Source organism: Crocodylus siamensis, chromosome 1, assembly GCF_052110815.1.
Source record: "Crocodylus siamensis isolate JL-2025a chromosome 1, ASM5211081v1, whole genome shotgun sequence".
Lineage (NCBI taxonomy): Eukaryota > Metazoa > Chordata > Crocodylia > Crocodylidae > Crocodylus > Crocodylus siamensis.
Genome location: NC_143395.1, coordinates 254471529 through 254494926, shown reverse-complemented (window position 1 = coordinate 254494926; position 23398 = coordinate 254471529). Strand labels below are relative to the sequence as shown.

The 23398-nt window shown below is 45.8% G+C and overlaps 1 protein-coding gene and 1 long non-coding RNA gene across 3 annotated transcripts in view; one reads left to right on the top strand and one right to left on the bottom strand.

Moving 5' to 3' along the window:
• The first annotated feature begins 7492 nt into the window (after positions 1-7492).
• HLCS (holocarboxylase synthetase) overlaps positions 7493-23398 on the top strand; it is a 195795-nt gene continuing 179889 nt past the window's right edge. Inside the window, exon 1 of one of the 2 annotated variants that reach the window (XM_090060519.1) lies at positions 7493-7624. Coding sequence is in view for 1 of the 2 variants with exons in the window: in XM_090060511.1 (XP_089916637.1) it covers positions 11465-11701 (237 nt within the window). In the remaining variant the exon portion in view is untranslated. Of the gene's footprint in view, positions 7625-11140; positions 11702-23398 lie in introns of those variants that run through there. The other variant, XM_090060511.1, reaches the window with a different exon arrangement.
• The window catches only part of LOC149874368 (uncharacterized), a 131475-nt gene continuing 124095 nt past the window's right edge, over positions 16019-23398 (bottom strand). The window contains exon 3 of the long non-coding RNA XR_016443894.1: positions 16019-16133. This is a non-coding gene — a long non-coding RNA (uncharacterized LOC149874368). The remainder of the gene's footprint in view (positions 16134-23398) is intronic.

Genomic DNA, 23398 nt, shown 5'->3' with positions numbered 1-23398 from the left:
TTTTATCAGTGCTGATCTGATATGCAACCAATATATCAGTACACCTCTAGTTAAGAGAAAAGTTAGACAAGTTTTTTAAGCATAAAGTCTGGCAGCAGTAACAGGGTTAATTACCTTGGTTCTGGGAAAGGAAGAAACACAGAAGTTTTACATTGATTATGAAATCTAGGGATCTACAGACAGACCAAAAAGAAAAGAAGAGAATGCAAGACTCCTCTATGGACATTGGCTTGGTAAAGGAGCACAGCGGTTATAAATAAAGATATTTGTATTCTATGCACCTTAGAGGAATTGATGCATCTTTATATGTTAAATTTGTTATTTGATAAATTGGATTAATTAATAGATTTTAAAAAACTCTGTTATTACAGAAGATGCCTGAAAATAATAGGCAGGAATTAAATCTGCACAAGTAGGTGCCATTTTTATTATAACAACACATCCATGGGTTGCCTATGGTTAATATATATACCTTAATTTTAGAGATGTAAGTAATTATTATGCTTCTCTGGGAAGGGCTGAGGATGCATAATTAGGTTTATTCTGTTGTTTGTATACAGAATAACAGTTTGTTAACTACATGAATATAATTATTTCTAAAATAATGCAATGCTGTATACTTTTTCTGCAGATTTAAAAACAGATACAGCATTTTATCCTTTCTGTATTTTTGGTAAACTAAATAAAAGACAATTAGAAAATATTTGTAAGAAAAATTAAGTGAATAGTACTCAAAAAAACAGACTATACATTAAGTATAAAGCATGGTGTCCAAGCAAAAAATCTTTCCATGTATCTAGGCAGCCTACAACAGCAGTTATGTAGTGCTGGATTAGGGTTTTAAGCACATGAGTAATTTAATTTACTTAAATGAAGTAAATCTAAATTAGCTATGTAGTCAATGTCTGTGAAGGAAATATATGCTACTGGCTGAAAAAGAAGTAAGCCTTACACAGTGGATGGCTACCTATAATAATGCAGTCAGATCTGTGGGGGGGCAGATGGTTAAATTTATGGGACACGGCGCAATTGTGGGAAGACACTAGAACTGTTTCAGTGAAGTCAGCTTAACAGTTTTAGAAAGTTTTATTCTAACAGACAAAAAACAGTTCTGCAAGTGGCTAGCTCACTGAAATACACCAACCAAAATCAGCAAAATCTGGAATTTGAAATACTACATTATTAATTGAGAAACTAAAATGTTATATTAGGAATATTTGGTTTTGTTGACATACATCTACCACCTGTTACCTAGAAAAATAAACAGGAATAATGTTAACCCTAAGGGTTTCTTCCTTACCCAGAAAAACACTACTTGAATACTGTTGCATAAACAATTCTAAAGACACACAATTCTAAAGAAACCATAATTGCCTATACTTTTATTTACCTGTTCTATGTCCCCACATTTTTAAATAACATACTCTAACTTCGCTATTTTATTACTGTTTTCTTTCTTTAATTTCTACCAGAGGTAGGATGTAATTTGTGAGACAGATGTGTGAATGGAGGAAAATAGGGTTTTTTGCGGGGGCAGAGGGTTAAGTAAATTAGTAGTAAAAGTGCTTGAGAAGTACTTTTTTGAAAAAGTCAGTATTAAGCCCGTTGGCAGTTTTCCAATTTAAAACATGTATGGCTTTTTGTGATGTCATTATATTTATGTGAGGAGCAGTATTTTAAGTACTCCATATGAGAAGAACTTTGATTGTGTGACAGCTGTTAGTATTTATCAGTCCATATGCTATTCTATGAGTTCAGGGTGTGTTTTCCATACTGTTGTCTTTGTTTTGATTCAGTTGTCATAAACAGGCCTGACTCTGATTTCCTTGGAATTTATGGGTGTTCTATATCTGTCAGGGATCAGTCTATTCTATTGCAACTGAGGCTACAGACTTTGCATTTGTCTCAGGATAAACCATTTTATTCTGGGAAAAGCGCACTCCTTCAGATCTCCATGTCTTTTGTCCTGGGATAAATCCTAAAAAGATTCATGGGATTAAAAGTACTAACAGTTTATCCCAGGACATAACAACCTGTCTGATTGGTTATCTCAGAACTGTATCGTTGAATTGTCAGTGTGTTCAACCATTCACACAACCTTGATTAGAATGACAATGTGTGTACACATTAATCCCAAGATATTTCTGTTCCAGGACCAACACAGGCACATCTGGACCAGAGACAAATGCAACATCTGTTTGTAGCCTGAAAGATGGTTTCAATAAGTGTTTTTTTTATTGCCTTTGGAGAGAGATACTTACATTTAATGTACAGTTAGGCCATTTTGTGTTTAACTGAAGGTGACACTACTCTATATTTGCGTTAATTTATTTTTGCCCACCTTCTTGCTATGAAAAAATATTCTACAAAAGGAAAACAAAGTACTTTGAGTCTTGTCCATAAATCATTACCTCAAGTATGTTGACAAAAATGCTGAATTTGATTTGTGAAATATTTTCTGCTGCTTTTCTAACATCTGTGTTGAACATTTCTTACTTTACAAGTACACATGCTTTCTGCCTTCAACACATGAATTATTTGTGTGGTATGTAATTGGATTAATCCTTTGGCTAAAGTGCTTTTTGTAACAGAATTCGAGTATTTTTGCAACTGACACAGTTTGGTACTAGTTAAAAGATTTATGTTTTATTGCCAATGTACTGTTGCTATAATTGTTCTTTAGCACCCTTATCTTTGAAACACTTATGCATATGTTCTGCTTTATAGAAATCAGTAGTTTGCATGAAGACACCACATATTTCTTAAGGAAAATGGGCTCCATTGAAAAGCTTCCAGCAAATACGCTATTAGCTAGTATGGATTTCATGTCTCCATATTCCAACATCCCCCATGATAAAGGACTACAAGCCATAAAGAACTTTATCCTGTGGAGGATTTCCATCCCAGTCTCTTCTTTGTCTCTTCTACAAGTTTTTTTTCTTTTCTTTGTCATTGTCTTCTTACCTGTCTGTCATTCAGTTGCCTTGGGTTACTGCATATGTGAAAACCCTCAGGTGAGAGGGTGGGAACTCTACCTCTCTATTGTTTTAGCAATGACCACATGTCATGGGGGCAGGGTCTAAAGCCTAGGTGACAACGCCTGCCTTGGTAGGACCTGAAGGGTGATGTCAAAAGGGCTATATAAACCTAAGACTGCCCAGGGGGAGGCGAGCAACCATGATAAAGACACACACAACAAATGGAACATCTGCAACTCTCTTTCTCTCTCTCAGGATGCTGAAGTGAGTAAACTACCTGAAACCTATCTAGATGTATAGCTTACTGTAATGTAGAAGTGTATCAACCAGCTACTAAGCTGACGCTGCTTGCTCTAAGGTTATTCATTGATGCTTCTCTAACCTTTATCCTTCTCCAAGCTGATTCTCTGTAACCAATGAAGCTCCCCACTATAATAAGCATAGTGAACTTGCTAAGAGAGGGATCGGGTAAGCCTTTGTGCCCCCTTGGTCTGGCTGACTAAGGAAAGCTACTTTTGGTGCTTCAGAATAAACGAAGCACCCCAAAAATCTCATAGTGTGTCAAGCACCCTCAAGGTCTACAGAGCCTGTGTACCCCAGGGGACATAAGACCCTATGACAGACCAGAAACCCTGGGTGGTGGCATCAGTACCCCCAGGCTGCTTGTGGGTGTGCTTCAGGAAGGGGGATGACTGGATGTGAGGCACCCTGGGGAGGTACTTGGAGCTTGGTAGGTGGTCGAGCATAGTGAGGTGGGTGACTCGGTGCAAGAGCACCCTGTACTGGCCTGCCACAATCCCCCTTGAGAAAACTGCTGCTATTTCCATTATGCTTTCCTTTTTCCTTTTACACAACAGATCTAGGGACTCCCTATATCTACAAATGAAGGGCACTACCATGGCCACACATATAGCCCCTGAATATGGCAACATATGTATGACAGACCTTGAGGTCTGGTTCTTCTGCAGCTGCCTTCTTATTCCCTTGGTATACCTCAGGTACACTGATGAGATCTTTATAATATGGACACATGAGAAGGAATCTATGAAGTAAGGGTGAGCAAAATATAGCCTGCGGAGCATATCTGGCCTGTAAATTGATCCTTGATAACTCAAGGAGGGAGGGCTGCACCTTACACTGCTCCACCATAGCTGGGCTCGGGTTAAGCCACGCAGTGCACAGACTCCTCTGCCCCCATGGGCAACTGGTGCCTCCTGAGTCTCGGGGGCAGCTGCAGATGCTGCTGGCAGCATCACTGGCAGGGATGCAGCTAGTGAGTACCCACAGGCACTGGCGCCAGCCCTGTGAGGCACCCCCACTACACATTGCCTATGTTAATCCCCACACCTGGCTTCCCGTTGGTGCTACAGCTGTGCAGTCCTGGTACTGTGGCTGCCAGCAAGCAGGGCTACATGGGATGGGTCACAATACACACTGAGTAGTCATTCTGTCTGCTGCAATGAGCTGCTGCTGTCATGGCACCATTAGTCCATCCTGGCCACAGGCAGGGCTCAGCCCAGGGCAGCCATCCCCAACTTTCCCAGTGTGTCGTGGTGGCAGAAGTGGCTAATTGCAGCAGGTGGGTGGGATGGCTATCTGGTATGCTGCATCACACCGTGTCCCATGCATGTTTGGCTGCTGGTGGCTGGGGTGCAGGACTCTGAAGCTTCTCACCAGGAAGCCAGGTGGGAGAGTGAATGTGGGGGGGGGGGGCGGAAGAGTCTGCTCACTGCATCAAGGAATGTCGCCTGGCGGGGATAAAAGCTGGTGGCGAGAAATCAGCTGGAGGGACACAGCAGGGAGGTGGCTGCAGGACTATCCCTTGGGCTGAATGGAGGCCTCCCAATGCTTACAAGGAGGGGCTGGAGAGGGACCCAGCAGAAGGGCCCAGGGCTTGATTTAAAGGGCCATGTCACCCTGGATGGTGAGGGGTGGCGAACGCAGGACACGTGAGTGGAGTGTGGGTGGAGGCCTCTCCTTGGAGTTCTAGTTCTTTATTTATCTTTCAGTTTACCTTGAAGCCCAAGAGTCAGAGAAAAGGCCAAAGGACAGATGCTGAGGGCTAAGTGGGCCAGGCTGCTCAGAAGATCCTGACACGGATAGGCTAGACCCACCATTGAGGCCATCTCACCATCTCAAGCACATCTGTGCGGCAGGGAAGAAGGCTGTTGCAACAACCAAGGGCCGAAAAAGGCAGAGAGGGAGTGGGACACTATAACAGAGCAGAGTCAAACTGTCCATTGTTCAGCAGTCCCAGTAGTCTGGCTCATGGCTGGAGTGTAGGGGAGATAGAGCCCCAGGAACTTCTACTAGTGATGACGCCCTGTGCGTTTCCCACTGCAGAAAGGAATCCTACTACTGAACAGAATATCCAAGATGTGGGAGGCAAGTATTGGGGTATCCTCTGGGGAAAATGTCACAACAGCAGGAGTCGTCTCCACGATAGACCCCTAGTGCGCGCTCCAGGGCCACACGGGAGAGGCTCCATGAAGTCAGACGGGCACAAACACTGTTCTGATATCAGTTGCAGAAAGAAACAAAGGCCCGTGGCAGAACACTTTAACTTCCATGGATATTTCTTTGCTGACCTCAGGATTGCTGTTTTCAGGCAGAAAAATTTTAAAAATCCAGTTTGAATAGGATTGGATTGTGTGAAGTATGGTTTAAACAGAGACTACGAATTCCTATTCCTTTACCTGGATTCATTTTTGTGATTCCCCCTTTGTTCCTACGGGTTCTTTGCTTGTGTCCCTCTCCCAGCACTGCTCTCCTCCTTCCTTCCTCCCTGTCCTCCCTTCCCACCTTTTGTATTCAAATCACTCACTTCATTTTACACAGGACTTTGTGTGCTATATTTGTCTTTTCACAGCATCTGATGAAAGGAGCTTCAATTTATGAAAGCTTATGATGTACGTATATATGTATGTATATTATCTAGTCTATAATAGTGGTTTTCAACCTGTGGTCCATGGATCCCTGGGGGTCTGCAGACTCTAAGGGGCCTGTGAATGATAACTATGATCAATCCAAAGTATATGAATACCCACATTTACACAAAGGGGTCCACACCTCCATTTGCAATTTCCAAAGGGGTCTCCACCTCCACTGGAAATTTTTTAGGAGCCTGCAAATGAAAAAAGTTTGAAAACTACTGATCTATAAGGTTGTATCTACCCTGCATTCTACTTGACTTGAAACTAGCTAGAATTTGATTTATAAAAACATGTTCTATTCTCCCAAGTAAAAAAAAGTAACTTAAAAACTTACTTAAAAACAAGTGTCAAAATAAAGATCACATTCAGTGTCATTGCAGGATTAACTCAAGGTTAAATAAAAGTATGTCCCCATCAGGGTAAGACGGTATAAACAGAAGCTTTACAATGTGCTTCGAAAGCCACCGGAGTACTCTATTGAATTTCTGTGGAGGAAGTGAATCAAGGTTAAAGGCTGTTTGCTTTCCTTTCCTTTGATGTGGCACCGTGTTTGGACTTTCTGCAGAAGGTAACATTGCACACAATGAGCACAGGATCTATGAATGATGCTATGTTGACACCACCTAAATCCTCTAGCCTGAAGAGAAGGAAGAAGAAGGGCTGTGGCAGTACAAGCTAAAATATTCCTCACCAGTAGCCTGAGGCGAGAGATTATTTTAATTGGTATGACACAGCTCTTCTAAAGCTATCAACAATTATTTTTTGTTGTAGAAGTTAAAAGGTAAATCAAAGACAACTCATGTTTGAGAGGGGTCTTTATGGCTATAAATAATATAAAAGTCAAGGTGTCAGTTTTGGTGGTGGGTTTTATTTATTTGTTGATATGGGTATTTGACTGCCAAGGGTGTAGTGCAAATGAGCCTATTTGACATTGACTCATCAGTGCCAAACTGCTTGAGGAGACATTTTAGGATGGTTAGTCATTATTCCATGTCTTTTTTGGATGATGCCTTGGCCTGGCTACAGCAGTTTGTTTCTCTGTCTCCCCTCCCCACCCCTTATCTTTTTCTGTATTTCTGCTTTTTTGCATCTCACTCTCCCTTCACCACTCGCTCAGAGATTACTGGACATAAGCTGGTTACACATGTTCCTACCTGATGTGTATGCTCTTTTGACTGAGCTGAATGCTTTAACCACGGAGAAGCCTTGGCAGAAACTGCTGCTTGGAAATGAATTCCTTTACTTGGGAGCTACTTTTGTGATAAATAACATAAATGCAGCTGTAGGAGTAAGGCATACTTTGGTGATACCTGTTGCTCCAGCAGTGATGGGAGCATATTTATACCATAGGTATATAGAGACTTGGAGTCATGCATGCTTTTTCTCTCCTTCTGTGTCCCATGCTTGATTCCAGTCCCTGAATGAATAAGCCTCTCCCCCTTCAACAGCCTCTATAAACTTTTCTTCAGTGCAACAAACTGATGTGTCTTTTGCAACCTTTTGCTGTTTGTAATTGTAATCGTTTTGCCCTCTGGTGGCTAACCTAAAAAAGTTTGAATTCTCCTGGATAAATTAACAATCCACTCTACGATTGTTACTGGTGCTGCTCCTTTAATGCATAAATGCATTCTGGGATAGGGTCAACTGACAAACCAGCATTCGATTTGTGAAAGACAGGAATAACTTCTGAACACCACGTGAATCGCGTATGCGGTGAGCAATTCAGTTATAATATTTAGAATCTACTACTATTGTGCTTATTTATAGAGCATACAATTTGCTAACTAATACAGCAAATAGACTTGTTGCTAATGTGATAGAAAGCAGATGTTTAGTCCAGAAAATTGAGTTATAGTCACCATGTTATACATGTGTGTACTGCTGATGACTCAAATCTCTCTGCATTTGTGACGCAGTGATCCAAAGATGAGAGTATGTAATGTGCTGCCAGCATCCTGAGCCACTCAGTTGCCCATGTTAAGGAAAAATGTGTTTAATCAGAATACAGACAGCACATTTACTGAAGGCAGAAGTTAAAAGATTAGAGAAAATGAGAAGCAGTGCTTTATAAAATATGATTCACTTGCTAGAGATGTGTTGCTATTTATGAAAAACTTAAAATATCATTTTTAAGTCATGCTGGTCTCCCAGTAACTGAAATGAACTAGGTGTTATTTGATAGTACCTTCTTTCATCTCCAGGGGTATAATGGCAAGGTAACTGAGACAAAGCAATAAAAATATGTCTAGTATATTTAGTTGGTATGAAAGGAAAAAAAACTGTTGTTAGAACAGTGGCTGTCAACCTTTTTTGGACGTGAGGCATCCCTCCCTGGGCTCAAGCCCCCAGTCTATAATTATTGTGAATTAAGTAGCTCCTGATTTAAAAAACCCCTAAAAACGAATTGAGAGATTACAGTGCTTTCCTCCTTGCAGAGGGGCCTGACAGTATGGATGGGGTATCATTAAGGACAGGACAAGCCTTAGCCTGCACTTATCTGCTTACCTTAGCTTAGCTGCTTATCTCCTAAGAGCTGACTTATCTCTTCCTGGTTTATGGCACTCTCTGGCACCCAGGGTGACCCAGAACGCTGGTTGAAAACCTGTGGCCCTGTTGACACCAGATGCTGACTGTGCGGTATCTTGTTACTACTGTGTAGTAGCGTCGAGTGGCACAAAGCATAACATAAAGTGTGGCTCAAAGCGGGACGTGACACTACTGCATAGTAGTAACGAGCTACTGTATAGTCAGCGTCACTTAAAAGGTATTTGGTGACACTACTCTGCAATAACTCCCATTACTGTACACCTGTGCCTCAGGAGGCAACTGGTGCCTCCTGAGTCGGGGGTAGGGGGCACATGCCCTCGCAGCGGCCAAACCCACTGACCCGGAAGCACAAGTAGGGCACCCGGAAGTGGCAGCAGCACTTCTCCTGAAGCCTCGCTCCTGGGCTGGTGCTCGTGGTGGGGGGGCACCAGCGCTTCTACCTGCCCGTCACCTAAGCATGGAGCGCTCAGTCTCAGGATTGGGACCAGTGCACATGCACCCCCTATGCATTGTCACTGCTGCAATTCTTTAGTACTTATGTGTTGTATAAGCAAGTACTAAATGACTACACAGTAACGATAGTGCATTCAGTGTCTTGTGTAGAGGCTGCTGCTGTGTTTCATAGTTTAGTAGGGTTGGAAGGGATCTGAACAGATCATCAAGTCTGACCCCCTGCCATGGCAGGAAAGAGTACTGGGGTCAAATGACCCCAGCAAGGTGATTGTCAAGCCTTGTCTTAAAGACCCCCAGGGTAGGAGCCAGCACCACTTTTCTTGGAAGTTGGTTCCGGATCCTAGCCGCCTTGACCATGAAGTAGCACCTCCTGATGTCTAGTCTGAATCTACCCTCTGCCAGCTTGTGACCGTTATTCCTAGTCACTCCTGGTAGTGCTCGGGGGAACAGGGACTTCCCCAATGCCTGCTGGTCCCCTCTGACTAGTTTGTAACAGGCCACTAGATCCCCCCTCAACTTTCTCTTGTGGAGGCTGAACAGGTTCAGGTCCCATAGCCTCTCCTCGTAGGCCCCCTGATCATGCAAGGGGCCCTCTTCTGGACCCTCTCCATGTTGTCCACATCCCTCCTGAAGTGCGGCGCCCAGCACTGGATGCTGTACTCCAGCTGCGGCTTGACCGGTGCCACATAGAGGGGCAGTACCACTTCCTTGGACCTGCTCAAGATGCATCTGTGGATGCATGACAAGGTACGGTTGGCCTTCCTGACTGTGTTCCCCACACTGCCGGCCCATGTTCACCTTGGCATCAATGATGACTCCAAGATCCTTTTCTGCCTCTGCACTGACGAGAGGGGAGTTCCCCAGCCTGTAGGTATGGTGCTGGTTCTTCCTCCCCAGGTGCAGCACCTTGCACTTGTCAGTGTTGAATCCCATCCTATTCTTGTCTGCCCACCCCTGTAACCTGTCTAGGTCTGATTGTAGCCTATTACTCCCTTCTAGTGTGCCCACATCCCCCCACATCTTAGTGTCATCAGCAAATCTGAACAGGGTGCTTTTTACCCGTCGTCCAAGTCACTGATGAAGATGTTGAACAGTGAGGGCCCGAGGACCAAGCGCTGGGGGACCCCACTGCCCACATCCCTCCAGGTCAAAAATGACCCATCCACCACTCTCTGGGTGCGGCCCTCTAGCCAGTTGGTGACCCATTTGACTGTGTAGGTGTTGACACCACAGTCCCCCAGTTCTTTAATGAGAACGGAGGGAGAGACAGTGTCGAAGGCCTTCCAAAAGTCCAGAAAGACTATGTCTACTGCTACCCCTGCATCTAAGGATTTTGTGACCTGGTTGTAGAAGGCCACCAGGTTGGAGCGACAGGACCTGTCTTTAATGAACCCGTGTTGATTGCCCCTAAGCATAATCTCCCCTGCTGGCCCCTCGTGGACACGTGCCAGGATAATTCTCTCAAAAAGCTTACCAAGGATCGAGGTAAGACTAACGGGCTTATAGTTCCCCAGGTCCTCCTTCCTCCCTTTTTTGAAGATGGGAACCATGTAGGTCCACTTCCAGCCCTCTGGCACCACTCCAGAGCACCATGAGTTAGAAAATGCCAAATCAGTTTTTTGCCACTGAAGTCTGCAGAGAGAGGCATACCACTTTTTTATTATGCTTCACACTCCAGTCATTTGTATTGTAGCGTCAGATGTCCCTTCTCTTCCTCTGTCCTTTTGTACTCTCATTTGCTCCAGAGCTACCCATAAATACAATTTTACATTTTCTGGGCAAGAACAAAACCTTACGTCAGTATCAGATATCACTGGAGCTGGGTATGCAGTGTTCAGTATCAAGCAGCATGAATGCTGTGTGGCTTAGCAGGAGAGTGATGATGAGGTCATGGGGTGAGCAGCATAACTAGGGCAGAGCAAGCTGGGCACTGACCCCCTCAGGTCGCACCCCCACTCCCTAGCATCTCTGCACCAGAAGTGGCAGTTACATGCCTGCAGAGGATTACTCTGCTTTTCCTTTGTTTTGGGGTTTTTTTTCCCCATCCCCTTAATGCAGGCCGAGCAAACACAGCATTCCCTTTGTCATGGAACAGGTTCCTCGGGCCAGTGGGGTGCAGTATGGACAGGACAGCTTAGTCACACACAGCTCAGCTCCCCCGCAGCGCGCGGGGTATGGGACAGCTCCTGGACCTCTTCCCGCGCTTAAACACCAAGGGCATTGTGGGGGAAGGGTATGCAAATTTCCTCCCGCCTCCGCCAATCCGCATCTGTGGGTAGAGCCCATCTCCTGAAATCGAAGTTGAAGGGGCAGGAGGAGCAGTAATGAGTCCAGAACCGCTCCCCTCTGCACAACCAATCAGAGCGGCAGGGAGCCCGACCAATCAGCAACCCTCTTTCTCTTTGCGACTGAAGTGAGTGAGCTGGCGGGCAGGTCGGTGGGGGCAGCCAATCATGAGCCGGGGAGGGGGCGTGGCCTGGTCCGGCGAGGCAACGCCTCCAGTTGACCCGGCCGGCAAGCGAGCGGCGTGGGGGCTGCCTTGGCGCATGCGCAATGCTGATCACGCTGTGCTACCTCTATCTGTGGGCGCGCTGGGGGGCCCGGCCGGCCGGGTTGATCCGCCGCACTGTGCGCCGCCTTTACCGCACCCGCTGCTCCTTCACCTTCTGCGGTTGCGGCGGCGCCGCCTTCCCCCCGGCCCCGCCCCGGCGGCAGCGAAGGCAGGGGCCGGTCGAGGAGCGGGTCTGCCTGCGCATCGGCACCAAGGTCTTCTTCACTGGCGAGGCTCAGGTATCCGCCCGTGCTGCGCCCCTGCCCCTCCCCCGCGGGCGGCGGGCCCCAGGGTTCCACCCCTCCCCTCAACCGTTTCCTCACCTGCCCGTCACCCCGCAGGGATGTCCTGTAGGGGGGTCTAGGGTGTGCGGTTGCATCCCCTCTGCCTTCTCCACCCAGTGTTTAAAGCTAGATGGTAGGTCTTAAATATGAAATTATGGCATTGGAAGCTCAGATTGCTGGTATTTACTGAAAAAGTGTTGTCCACGGAAACAAAATATGTAAATAAAAATGCCAGTAATCTTTATTTACAGTGGCTTCCTGTCTCTGACAGATTGCGCACCACCCATTTAAAATAATATGACCTTAAGTACCACCAGCAAATGTTTCAGTTCAACCTTAAGTACCACTGGAAAGTTTTTGTCATAAAAAATAATTATTATAATTATAATATATTGATTATATACTATAATTATAATAAATCTGTTAACGCGTGTCACTGACAGGTTGTCTGCGTCCCACTGGTGGTATGTACGCCACTGATTGGGAACTGCTGCTTTATAGGAATATGGAACTCTAAAACTTTTGGTTCAGAGGTGATACCTTTTATTAGACCAACTAGAAAGCAGCAAAAAAATTATCTTTCTCTGCCAGCTTTCAGGCACGCCTCCCCTTCTTCAGGCTGAGGAGAAATCCAAGATTGTAAAAGCCCCCATAGGTAGAAAATAAACATCATTGTGTACAGACGAAGGTGAAGGTAGATGTCTGTTCCTCTGGGTCTGTGAGACTCCTTTTAGGTGAGATGCTCTTTGATGTGCAGATGACGCAGTTTCTCTTCTCTGCCTTTCTGCCATCTGACACCACTGGGGAAGTGTAGACATCTTTCTTGTTTAGCAGTGAGGTTTATAATTCCAAAATTGGCTAAAATATGGTATCTTCCATGTTTCAGGAATCTTATTTCCTTTATATTGCTTGCTGTAAGTCAGCAGTGAGTGAGAAATACATTATCAAAATTGAAGCATTTCTTTATTTTGAGGCAAGCTGTCCTAAGAAAGTGCTGGCAGCAAACCAGAAAGTCAGTTAAGACTATTTGGGGAAATACCATGATCAAGTAGGTGGTGGCCTTTTGGCTTAGATCAAGTGGGGGCATCTGGATCCCAAGACCTCCCTGTTTGGCATGTATGTAGGATTCCTGCCAATGGTTCTAGGAGTATCTGAAGTCCTAGGGTGAAAAGCTGGGATGGAGGATGCTTGCTGGTTGTAGCACCACACATGGCATCTAGAATGACTGAATTCTGCCTGCTCAATCAATAGTTTTTGGAAAGATTGAGTATTGATCAGTCAATACGATTTGGACCTGATTTAGCTGACTTGATGTGGAATACAAAATATATTAATAAAAAACTAATGACTTGGGTTTTGCGTATGGTACATCAAATAGCTGTGTCAGAAATGATCCTACATTTTGAACACTTTTACCATTATTGAGCATACATTGTACAAGGATTGAAATTATGGTACAAATACAATAATTATCGTATACCTGGCAACACTGGTCAGGTGTTTCTAACCAGGCAGAGTTGAGGGAATTTTCTTGCTTGGGTATTTCCCAGGCTTTGGGCCTGGCTGGTTGACCCCCCTTTCTGTGACATGTGTCGGGGTATTTTTAAGCCTTCCCTCAGAGGCATTGGGTGTTGGCTACAACCAAGATTGGGGACTGTGACTGGGCTGTGCCAATGCTCCTGCTGGGACCAGAGGTTCCTGGCTAAGGGGTCTTGATGCTTTGTTCAGGGTTAGACCGATTGTCGGGGTTTGTCTTCCTCTGTAGCCCTCAGCCCAGGATCTCTTGAGCATTTATAGACAACATTTCATAAAAGCAGGGCATTGGCTGCTGTGGTTCCCCTGCTTTACCTGTGGCAGGTTAAGGTGTTAGATTTGTGTTGTGTCAGGGTTGACAGTAGTCTTATGTGGAGTTTAGGTTGGGGTGGGCAAAATGGTAGATTCGGTTGGCAGCCAGACTCCATTTCCTAGTTGCCTCGCCCACATCACTGGTTTTTATGGAGGCCCCAGGAGTGGCTGCATCGTGACACTGTGGGTGGGGCCAGGGTTTCCAAGGAGACTGGCTCCGGCAGTGTTGGTGGGGCACGCGGCTGGGTGTGGAGTGGCTCCACAGCCAGGGTTGTGATCTTGCAGCAGTGACAGCATGGTCCAGAGCTGGGGCAGAGCCGTGATCCGCTGCGTGCACACCCCTGCGTGGGCTGTGCAGGCAGTAGATCACAGCTCTGCCCCAGCTCTGGACCATGCTGTCACTGTCACAAGATCCCAGCCCCAGAGCAGTTTCTTGCCCAGACGCATGCAGCACCAGTGCTGCTGGGGCTGGCTTCTGGAAACCCTGAGTGCGCTGTCAGAGTTCCTCTGCTGCTGGGGTCCCCATGCAAACTGGCTACAGAAACAAGGGCAGGGGTTGCTAGGAAATGAAATCCACTGTGGTCTGGACTTTGCTTGCCTCTGGTTTAGATCATGGTTGTATGGGATGATCCTGCCTCAGGCACAGTTTGGACTAGATGACCTCTGGAGATCACTTCCAGCCCAACTTCTGGGATTCTATGACTTCATGGCTCGTCATCATTTCCCTGATTCCTGCTTCTGACTCTGCACACCACAGAAGTTAATGACCCTATCTTTTAATGGTCTGAAGTCCCACTCTTTAAACTGTCCTTGCCTCTGCAATGTTACAGTCTGTTAGCCATCCCTGGAATGTCTCTTCTCTATTTTCCACCCTTGCAGGCTGTTTTTTAGCTCTAGCTAAAAATCTTAGCCCAGGTGTGGAAATGACGGGCAGCAAAGTTTTAGAGTGGCAGTCAAGATACTCAAGATCAAGAAGACCAGCTTTTACTTTATGAACCCTAATGAGAGACGTGTTTAACTGTAATGATAACTGGACTAATGAAGCAGTCTCTTTTGACTGTGTTTTGCCTGGTTTGTTATGCTTTAACATCACCTCACTGTCACATGTATTAAGCCCCGACATGTTTTAAAATGGCCTTGGGGGTGCTTTATTTAAGTAAAGGCTTAGATAAAGGTTTAGAGGTTTATATAAAACCTCCCACTGCCTTTTTTTTTAAATGCATGGAGCCTTAATCCATGTGATGGTGAGCTGTTTTAATTAGGGTGGCTGTCCAGGATCCACTCTGATTAAACCTACCCCCAACCCCAGCTGCTTATGCATTGGCAGGCAGTGAGGAGCTCAGCCAGGCAGCTTGGAGAGCTGTGTGCAGCTGGTATGCCTGTTTTGGTGGAAGGAGAGGAGGGAAGAAGCATGGGGCAGGGCACAGATCAGCGCCCCCTGCAGTGAGGGAGGGAATGGGGCTGGGGTCAGTGCTGCTCAGCCGGGGCAGGGTGGGGCAGGGGTGCGGGATGGAGCCATGGCTTGTCCAACGGGCATGGGGAGGGGGAGGGGGATGGCTCCCACCATTGCATACACCCCAGGAGCGCATGGGGGGGTGCTGTTCCCCTGATCTGCATGGCAGGATGGCACTTCAGGCTGGGACCAGGGCTGCGCCAGGCTCTTCCTGGTGTGCTCAAGGCTGCACTCGGGCCAGGTGGTAGCATCTCTGGGAAGGGGATTGGGGGGGGTTGCAGCCACTCCTGTAACTCCCCCCTCCCAGCGCTGCTGCCACCTGCCCCAAGTACAGCCCCCACATGCCACAAGTGCAGCGCCAAGCATGGCCCCGGAGCCCCCATGTGCCATGAAGAGCCCAGCACAGCCTCAGCCCATAGCGGTATCCCGCCCCACCCCCCTGCACAGATCAGGGGCACAACACCCCCCTGCCCATGCACTCCTGAATTGCGTGGCAGTTGTCCCCCCCCCTGCCCTGTGCCCCCTGGACGAACCACGGCTCCATCCTGCTCGCCACCCCCCAGCTGGACAACACGTTCCCCAGCCCCACTCCTTCCCTCACTGTGGGGGGGTGTTAATTTGTCCTCCCTGCCCTCCCCTTTCACCCCAACAGACTTACCAGCTGCACGCAGCTGTATCAGAAATCGAATTGGTATCGGCCGATATGCCTCCTTAAAAATCAGCTATCGTTATTGGCCCCCAAAATCTCTATTGGTTCACCCATAATGAGTGAGATTGGTTGTCTGGAGAGGTCTGTATTTCAATTTTAGTTGCAGTCTGTGGGCTTTATGCTACTTTCAATCCAAACTGTAGTTGAAACTCGTGACAAAAGTCAAGGGTAGAAATGTTGCATTTAATTTTTCAGTGCTTTTGTCATAATGAGCATCACGCTGTGTGAAAGTGTTCTTCCTTTAACAATCAGCATTATTTCTCCGCTTCATTTCTTTTAGCATTCCCGGGGCCATTTTGTATTCTCTCATCTTCTGTGCTTGTCTTCAGTTGATTCTAGTAATCTTCCATGTTAATTTCATTCTTGACCCATTCCATTTTCTAAAATGAGCAGGAAGGAAAGAATTAATCTTGATGCTTGAATGGCTTAAGAGTTCACTGAGCATTCAGGAAATGCTCATGGGAATCGAGCTATTGGTTTAGGCTACTTGCCGACTCCAAAAGAGACCACTGCCTTGGTTTTAGCACAGTTCAAATTTGGTAGGTTATTTTTTTATTCTGACAGCTAGATGATTCTTATTTTTTAATGAAAGCTTGGCATCTGTGGGATCTGTACATGCTGTGCAACAGGGGTCAGAAACCTTTAAGGAGCATTGAGCTGAAATAAGGTACCTGGCTCTAAAAGGTGGTCCCTGTTGCCCTTGCTCTGTGCCAAGAGCTGCTCCCTTGCTCTTGCATTCTGTTGGTGCCACCCCTTGACTGCTGGCACTGGCTGCCACCAGTGACAGATTTGGTGATGAGAGAAGAGACCGCTACAGGAGAGGAATGTGAAAGAGTAGGGAGGAGTGGGGTGGCAGCAGGCAGTACTGCAGAAAAACTGTTCAGGGGTACAGGGATATTACTGCCACTCTCCCCGCCACAGAATTGCTGATGATTGTCCCAGCTCTGCAGGCTTGATTCAGTCACTTGACAGATCTGGTCTTTGAGCCATGAGTTGCCAACCTGTGCTATGCAGGTATAAAAATACATTGGGTGGGCTGGAGGATGTGAAATTTGGTATCTTTGTACTTAATTGCATGATGTGATACTGTGATGTTGTGATTACTGTACTATATGTTAGGTTAGGAATCACTTTTAATATCCAGTGAATTTGTATAACAGAAATTTAATTGAGAGTCAAACCCACAACAATCAAGGACAGTCTTTATTAAAGAGGAGCTCTGGCATAGCTAGAGTGTTTCTGCTTTCTTGGTTATAGACAGATGCCTTAATGATTGTCTGTTTCTGTTTAAGAACTATAGCAACAAGAGTTTAAGGAAAATTGGTTCAGATTCTAATAAATTACATTCTCTATTTAGCTAATAGTGATTGGAATTGCACTTGCATATTCAGAGGAGTCTCGTGTGAGATTTCCGATTGTACATCAGAATTTGGTTTAATGATGTTATTCTTTTCCTGTCTTTGGCCTGGTGTTTGGAAATGTATATGCTCTTCTATTTGTTAACAAACAATGAGGACCACTTTTCTGATTGTAGTGTTGTTCACACAGGGTAAGTCATGGGGTTTTTTGATAATTGTTTTTCCTGTTTTTAACTTTTTTCTGTTTATAAGTTTGATATATCAGAGGGCTGCCTTCTGTCGGGGTAAGAGGGCCCCAAGGTCATGGTGGGCCGGGGCGGCAATCAGATACGGACAGGTGGGATTATTGGTGTGGAGTCAGGAGATATGGACCCATAGTGGATTTGAACAAAGATGAATTTATTTAACTTACGCTTTAGGCGTAGGCAGCGATGTCTTCAGTTACAGTATTAACAACAGAGAACAACGAAGGGGTCTGTTGGCCCACGAGGTTCCCTGACAGGGCAAGCCTGTCGGATAAGTCCCAGGGCTGGTCAACAGCTCATAAACGAGGTAAACAGACAAACAAAACTGTAACACGTAGGTCAATAACAGGGGTCGTGACGCCAGTCCAATGGACAAATGGATGGTTGATGATGAAAGTTGAGGTCGAAAGCCAGGTAAGTAGAGTCACGTCGAGGTACCGAGGGTGATCCGGAGGCAAAGTCAAGGCCAAAGCAAAAACAGTCCAGTGACCGGAGAATCATCAGTATAAGGAGAATCCAAATCGTAGTCAAGGATGGCGAGAAGTCAATCAAAAGCCGAATAATCAAAGCCTCAATCACTATCAGTTAAGGACACAGAGTGCCAAATCAAGGGAGGAAATCAATAGGCCTAAGGGCCTGACTGAGAGACAGTCCCTGGACCACCAGCCTCTGTCTCCAGCTATTGCAATCTCCCCCCGAGGGAGGGGCTCACTGAACTTTTATCTGAATTTAGCGGCCAATCGGAACGCTCTCCGCAGAGAAATTTCTAGTCCGATTACCTCATGTCAGGTTCTGACTGAGCATGCTCTCAGTCAGAAGCTGACACAATCTGAGCATGCCTCTGTGGGGAAAGTGGATCAACAATGATTGACAGGTCCGCAGGTCACCCAGCGGGCAAGGGCTGGGTGAGCCTTGGAACTTTCCACTCACAGAGTCCAGTATGCATGTCAGTCTCAATCTTTTGTGTTGGCAGCATCTAATCAAAATTTTGCTCTGACACCTTCTTGACTGAAATTTGGCACGCAGTTTAAGGCCCCCAGGAGAAGGATGTTTTTATACCTATGTATTTAAAAGTTGCCGGTTATTTTTGAGTGTGAAGAATTTCTCCCCAGATGTGTGCGCCGGGCAAGTATGCTTATCAAGTAGATTGTAAATGCCTTAGAAAAAGGACTATGTCTCTATCGGGGGGCTGGCTCCCTGCTGCTTTGCACGCTCTTGGAGGGGAAAGGTGGAGTATGTATCCTTCAGATTTGTGCACGGGGCTGGGGCAGGGGCAGGCTGCCTGCTGCAGGCTTGGGCTGTCCGCTCTGCTGCCCTCCTCCTGGGGGCTCCATGGCCCAGTGTGTGGGACTTGGTGTGACGGGGCAGAGCAGAGCCAAGTGGAGAAGCTTCTTGCTGCTGGGAGCCCCATGCCACCATAGCGAAGCCCCCCCTGCCTGCTTGGCAGCAGCAGAAGTGGCGGTGCAGGGTTGTGCCCTTCACTGCTGCTGGATGGGTGGGGCACCTTGCCACGGTGGTGGGAAGCTCCCAGGAGTTTCACAAGCTTCTCCATCTAGCCCCATTCTGCCTTGCTGTGCCAGGTCCTGCCTGCTGGGCTGTGGAGGCCCTTGAGGGAGGGCAGCAGGGAGGGGAGCCTGGGTCTGCAGCATTTGACTGCCTGTCCACAATATGCCAGTCACTTCTGGATTCTGGTGTAGCAGTCAACCCTCCTGTAGTTGAGCTGCATCTCAAATCATGCCTTGACCTACCTGATTTGTCTCTCTTCATACCTGAGTAATACACTTATACTCATCCCTAGTAACGTGGTCAAGTTTCCACTTTCTGTAAAATTCATTTTTGAGTTTTAGCTCACTGAAATATTTGCCATTTTGCTAGACTGGCTTCTTGCTGCACTTCCTATCCTTGTTTCACTTTGGGATAGTTTGCTTTTCTACCCTTGATATAGTCTTCTTAAAGCACAATCAGTTTTTTCTGGACTGCTTTTCCCCTCCAACTTCTCACTCTTGGAGTCCTGCCTACCAGTTCTCTGAGTGCTGTCTTACCTGTTGGAGTCCATATAGCTATGTGGCATTACAGACACTTTGCAGACTAGGATTAGGATTCAGCATGATTTTGATAAACTGGAGAAATGCTCATGAATTAATCAAATGATTAATTAAGTAAAGACAAGTGCAAACTCCTGTACTTGGGACAGAACAATCACATACACAAATATGATAGTTTAGGCTGCAGTATCGTAGAAAGGGAACAGAGGATTTGAGTAGACCACAGGCTGAGTATGAGTAAACAGTGTGCTCTTATTGGGTTGGAGAAGCCAATATTGTACTGGGTTGTATTAACTTAGAAAGAGATCAGCAGAGACTGATAATAATGATAAGAGGTCTTGGAAATGTGATTTATGGAAAGATGTTCAAAGAATGGGGTTTATTTAGTCTGTAGTACAGAAACTTGGTGGATCTGATAACAGTCTTCAGATGCTTTAAGAAGGGTAGTTATAAAAAGGATGGATTGTAGTAGATAGGGGTGGGCAATTATTTTGGGCAGAGAGCTGCTTACTGAGTTCTGCCACATCATTGAGGGCTGCAGGACGGGCAGTCAGGGACAGATAAACATTAATTTTCAAATTTTTAGGGGCCCCATGAGCCGGATAGAATGGCCTGGCAGGCGGTATTCGGCCTGCGGGCTGCATTTTGCCCACCCCTATAGTAGATTGTTGTCTCTGGCTACAAGGAACAGGACAAGAAGTAACTGTCTTGTAACTAGGGACATTTAAGTTGGATGCAGTATTAGTAGGGTGTTTTTTCACTATGAGGGTGCTTAAGTGTTTATGGAGTTGCCATTCTTGAAAGTTTTCAAGACCAGGTTAGACAGACACTTGTCTGGAATTGTTCAAATAAAGATGATCTTGCCTTGAGGGGGAGATTGCACCAGCTGACCTTTTGGTCTTATCCTGTCCTTTTTTCCTATGATTCCAAGATTTTTGCAATATATTCCATTACAAATATCCTATGTTAGTTGTTTAATATTGCTTTTTATGTAAATCAAGACTTTGTTATGTTATTGCCATTTAAATGTATATTTCATAGATTTCATAGACATTAGGGCTGGAAGGGACCTCAGGAGATCATCGAGTCCAGCCCCCTGCCCAAAGGGCAGGAAGTCAGCTGGGTTCATAGGATCCCAGCAAGATAAGCATCCAATTTACTCTTGAAGGTGTTCAATGTAGGTGCTTGAACCACCTCTGCTGGCAGACTGTTCCAGACCTTGGGGGCTCAGACAGTAAAGAAATTCTTCCTTATGTCCAGCCTGAAATGGTCTTGCAGGAGTTTGTGACCGTTCGACCTCGTCATCCCTTGGGGCGCTCTGGTGAACAGACGTTCCCCCAGATCCTGGTGGTCACCCCTGATAAACTTATAGGTGGCCATCAGATCACCCCTGAGCCTGCGCTTTTCCAGGGTAAAGAGTCCCATGGCTCTCAGCCTGTCATCGTAAGATCTGTTTTCCTGACCTCTGATCATGCGCGTGGCTCTTCTCTGGACTCTCTCAAGCTTCTCCACATCCTTTTTGAATTGTGGAGCCCAAAACTGGACGCAGTACTCCAGCTGCGGCCTCACCAAGGCCGAGTACAAGGGGAGAATGACGTCCCGGGATTTGCTCGAGAAGCATCTATGGATGCACGCCAGCATTTTGGTCGCTTTACTAGCCGCAGCATCGCATTGGAGGCTCATGTTCATCTTGTGGTCAATGATGACCCCTAAGTCTCTTTCTTCTGTAGTGCTAACCAATGTAGCACTGCCGAGCCTATAAGGGTGCTGCAGGTTTTTCCTCCCAAGGTGGAGAACCTTGCATTTATCGGTGGTAAACACCATGAGGTTCTCGTCTGCCCATTTGCTGAGCTTGTCCAGGTCAGCCTGGATCACCCGCCTATCTTCTGGCGTGGATGCTTTGCCCCAAAGTTTGGTGTCATCGGTGAACTTGGCCAGTCCACTCTTGACTCCAATGTCCACATCGTTAATGAAGATGTTGAACAGTATGGGTCCCAGGACAGAGCCTTGAGGGACCCCACTGGTCACAGGGCACCATGATGAGTGACTGCCATCAATCACAACCCTCTGGGTCCGACCATGAAACCAATTTCCCAGCCAGCGAATCGTGGTGGAGCCAAGGCCACAACTGGGCAGTTTGGCCAAGAGGTGATCATGGGATACCAGATCAAAAGCTTTTTTGAAGTCAAGATATATGACACCAATCTCTTCTCCCTTGTCCAGGTGATAGGTCACCTGGTCATAGAAGGAAATGAGATTGGTCAAACAAGACCTACCCGCAACAAACCCGTGCTGGCTGTCCCTTAGAATGTTAGCCTGGGCCAGTCCCTCAAGGATGGCCTCCTTAATAAACTTTTCCAAGATCTTCCCCAGGATAGAAGTCAGGCTAATGGGTCTGTAGTTAGCCAGATCCACTCTCCTCCCTTTCTTGAAGATCGGCACCACATTGGCCTTCTTCCAGTCTTCGGGCACTACATCAGAGCGACAGGAGTTTTCAAAGATCCGTGCCAGGGGCTGGGCTATGACGCTCGCCAGCTCATTGAGTACCCTGGGGTGCAGATTGTCAGGGCCAACTGACTTGAAGGTATCCAGCTTCTCAAGGTGTTCCTTCACGAGGTCAGCATTTATGGAGGTTAGGGGATCCCCATCACCCGGATCTCCCTGTCCCATAGCAGGCATGGGCATCCCATGGGACTGATGAAAGACTGACGCAAAGTACCTATTTAATAAGTTGGCTTTTTCCTGGGCGTCAGTTGTCAGTTGCCCCATCTGGTTTAGCAGGGGTCCAACATTGCCCTTGCTTTTCCTCCGGCTCCCGACATATCTGAAAAAGGACTTTTTGTTGTCCTTGAGGCCTGAAGCTAGTTGGAGTTCAGTTGCAGCCTTGGCTTTCCTATATTAATGTATATGGTCAAGCCTTTTTTTGAGAACTGTACATGCTTTTATAGGGAATTAATAAAGATTCATAATTGTTTCACTAATTTAGTTTGCCCCATATGGTTTAGTGCCAAAAATATATTTAGTATAGTTTTAAATGTTTTACATTAATTTAAAACAGCAGGAAAAATCAGTTTAAAATTAGTTTGTGGGTAGAATGATAACAGAATTCTTACTGAGTGATACCTTTTATTGGACCAACTGCATAGCTTGTAGAGATTTAGACTAGCTGCAGAGCACCCTTCTTCAAGTGAGACCCGAGGAAAGGTATCTTATGCTTTAAAGCTTGTTTAAATCTCTCCCAAATATACAGTTGGTCCCATAAAAGTCATTGCCCACAAAATACTTGTGTTGTATATTTCCAGGACCATCATGACTAGAACAGTCCTCTACCGCAAAATCCTAACTGTCATATATGTTCTAATGACAGCATTTAACACTCTAACATGTTTAACAAACTGTACAATATTGAGGGGGATTTGTTTTGTTTGGTTTGGGTTTTTTGGGTTTTTTTGCAAGTTGTTTGTCATGTTTAGGTAAAAAGAACTAGGTACCTTAAGAAAATAGGGTTAATTATGTAAAAATACTGTGATATCAAAATAGCTAGCCAAGTCATTAGAGGGTTAGGTTTTTAAAGCTGGAAAATTACTGCAGTTGGTGGTACTGAAAGAGCTATTTCTTTTTCAATAAACACTGTTTCAAATAATTTTCGATATTTTCCATTGTTATATAGGGCAATATCTATCACATAGTTGGCTTTGTAATACAAGACTAATCAGGGCTTGGTTTGATGAGAGCTAAAAGAATCTGCCTTACCATTGGAATTTCAGAAGTCTTTCATATTTTAGTTGATATGAATAGTGTGTTTACTAGGCAGTATGATTATAAACATCATATATGATGTATAATCAATAAGTAACTGTTACATTAGCCTGTGTTAGCTTAAATTAGCTTGCATACCTACTGGTGTCTGGTTGCTTTACCATTCTATCCAGGTAGAGCACAGACCATCTGCAGATGCTTCTTCAGCTTGATGGTGGGTGTTTGTGTCCAAAAGCTC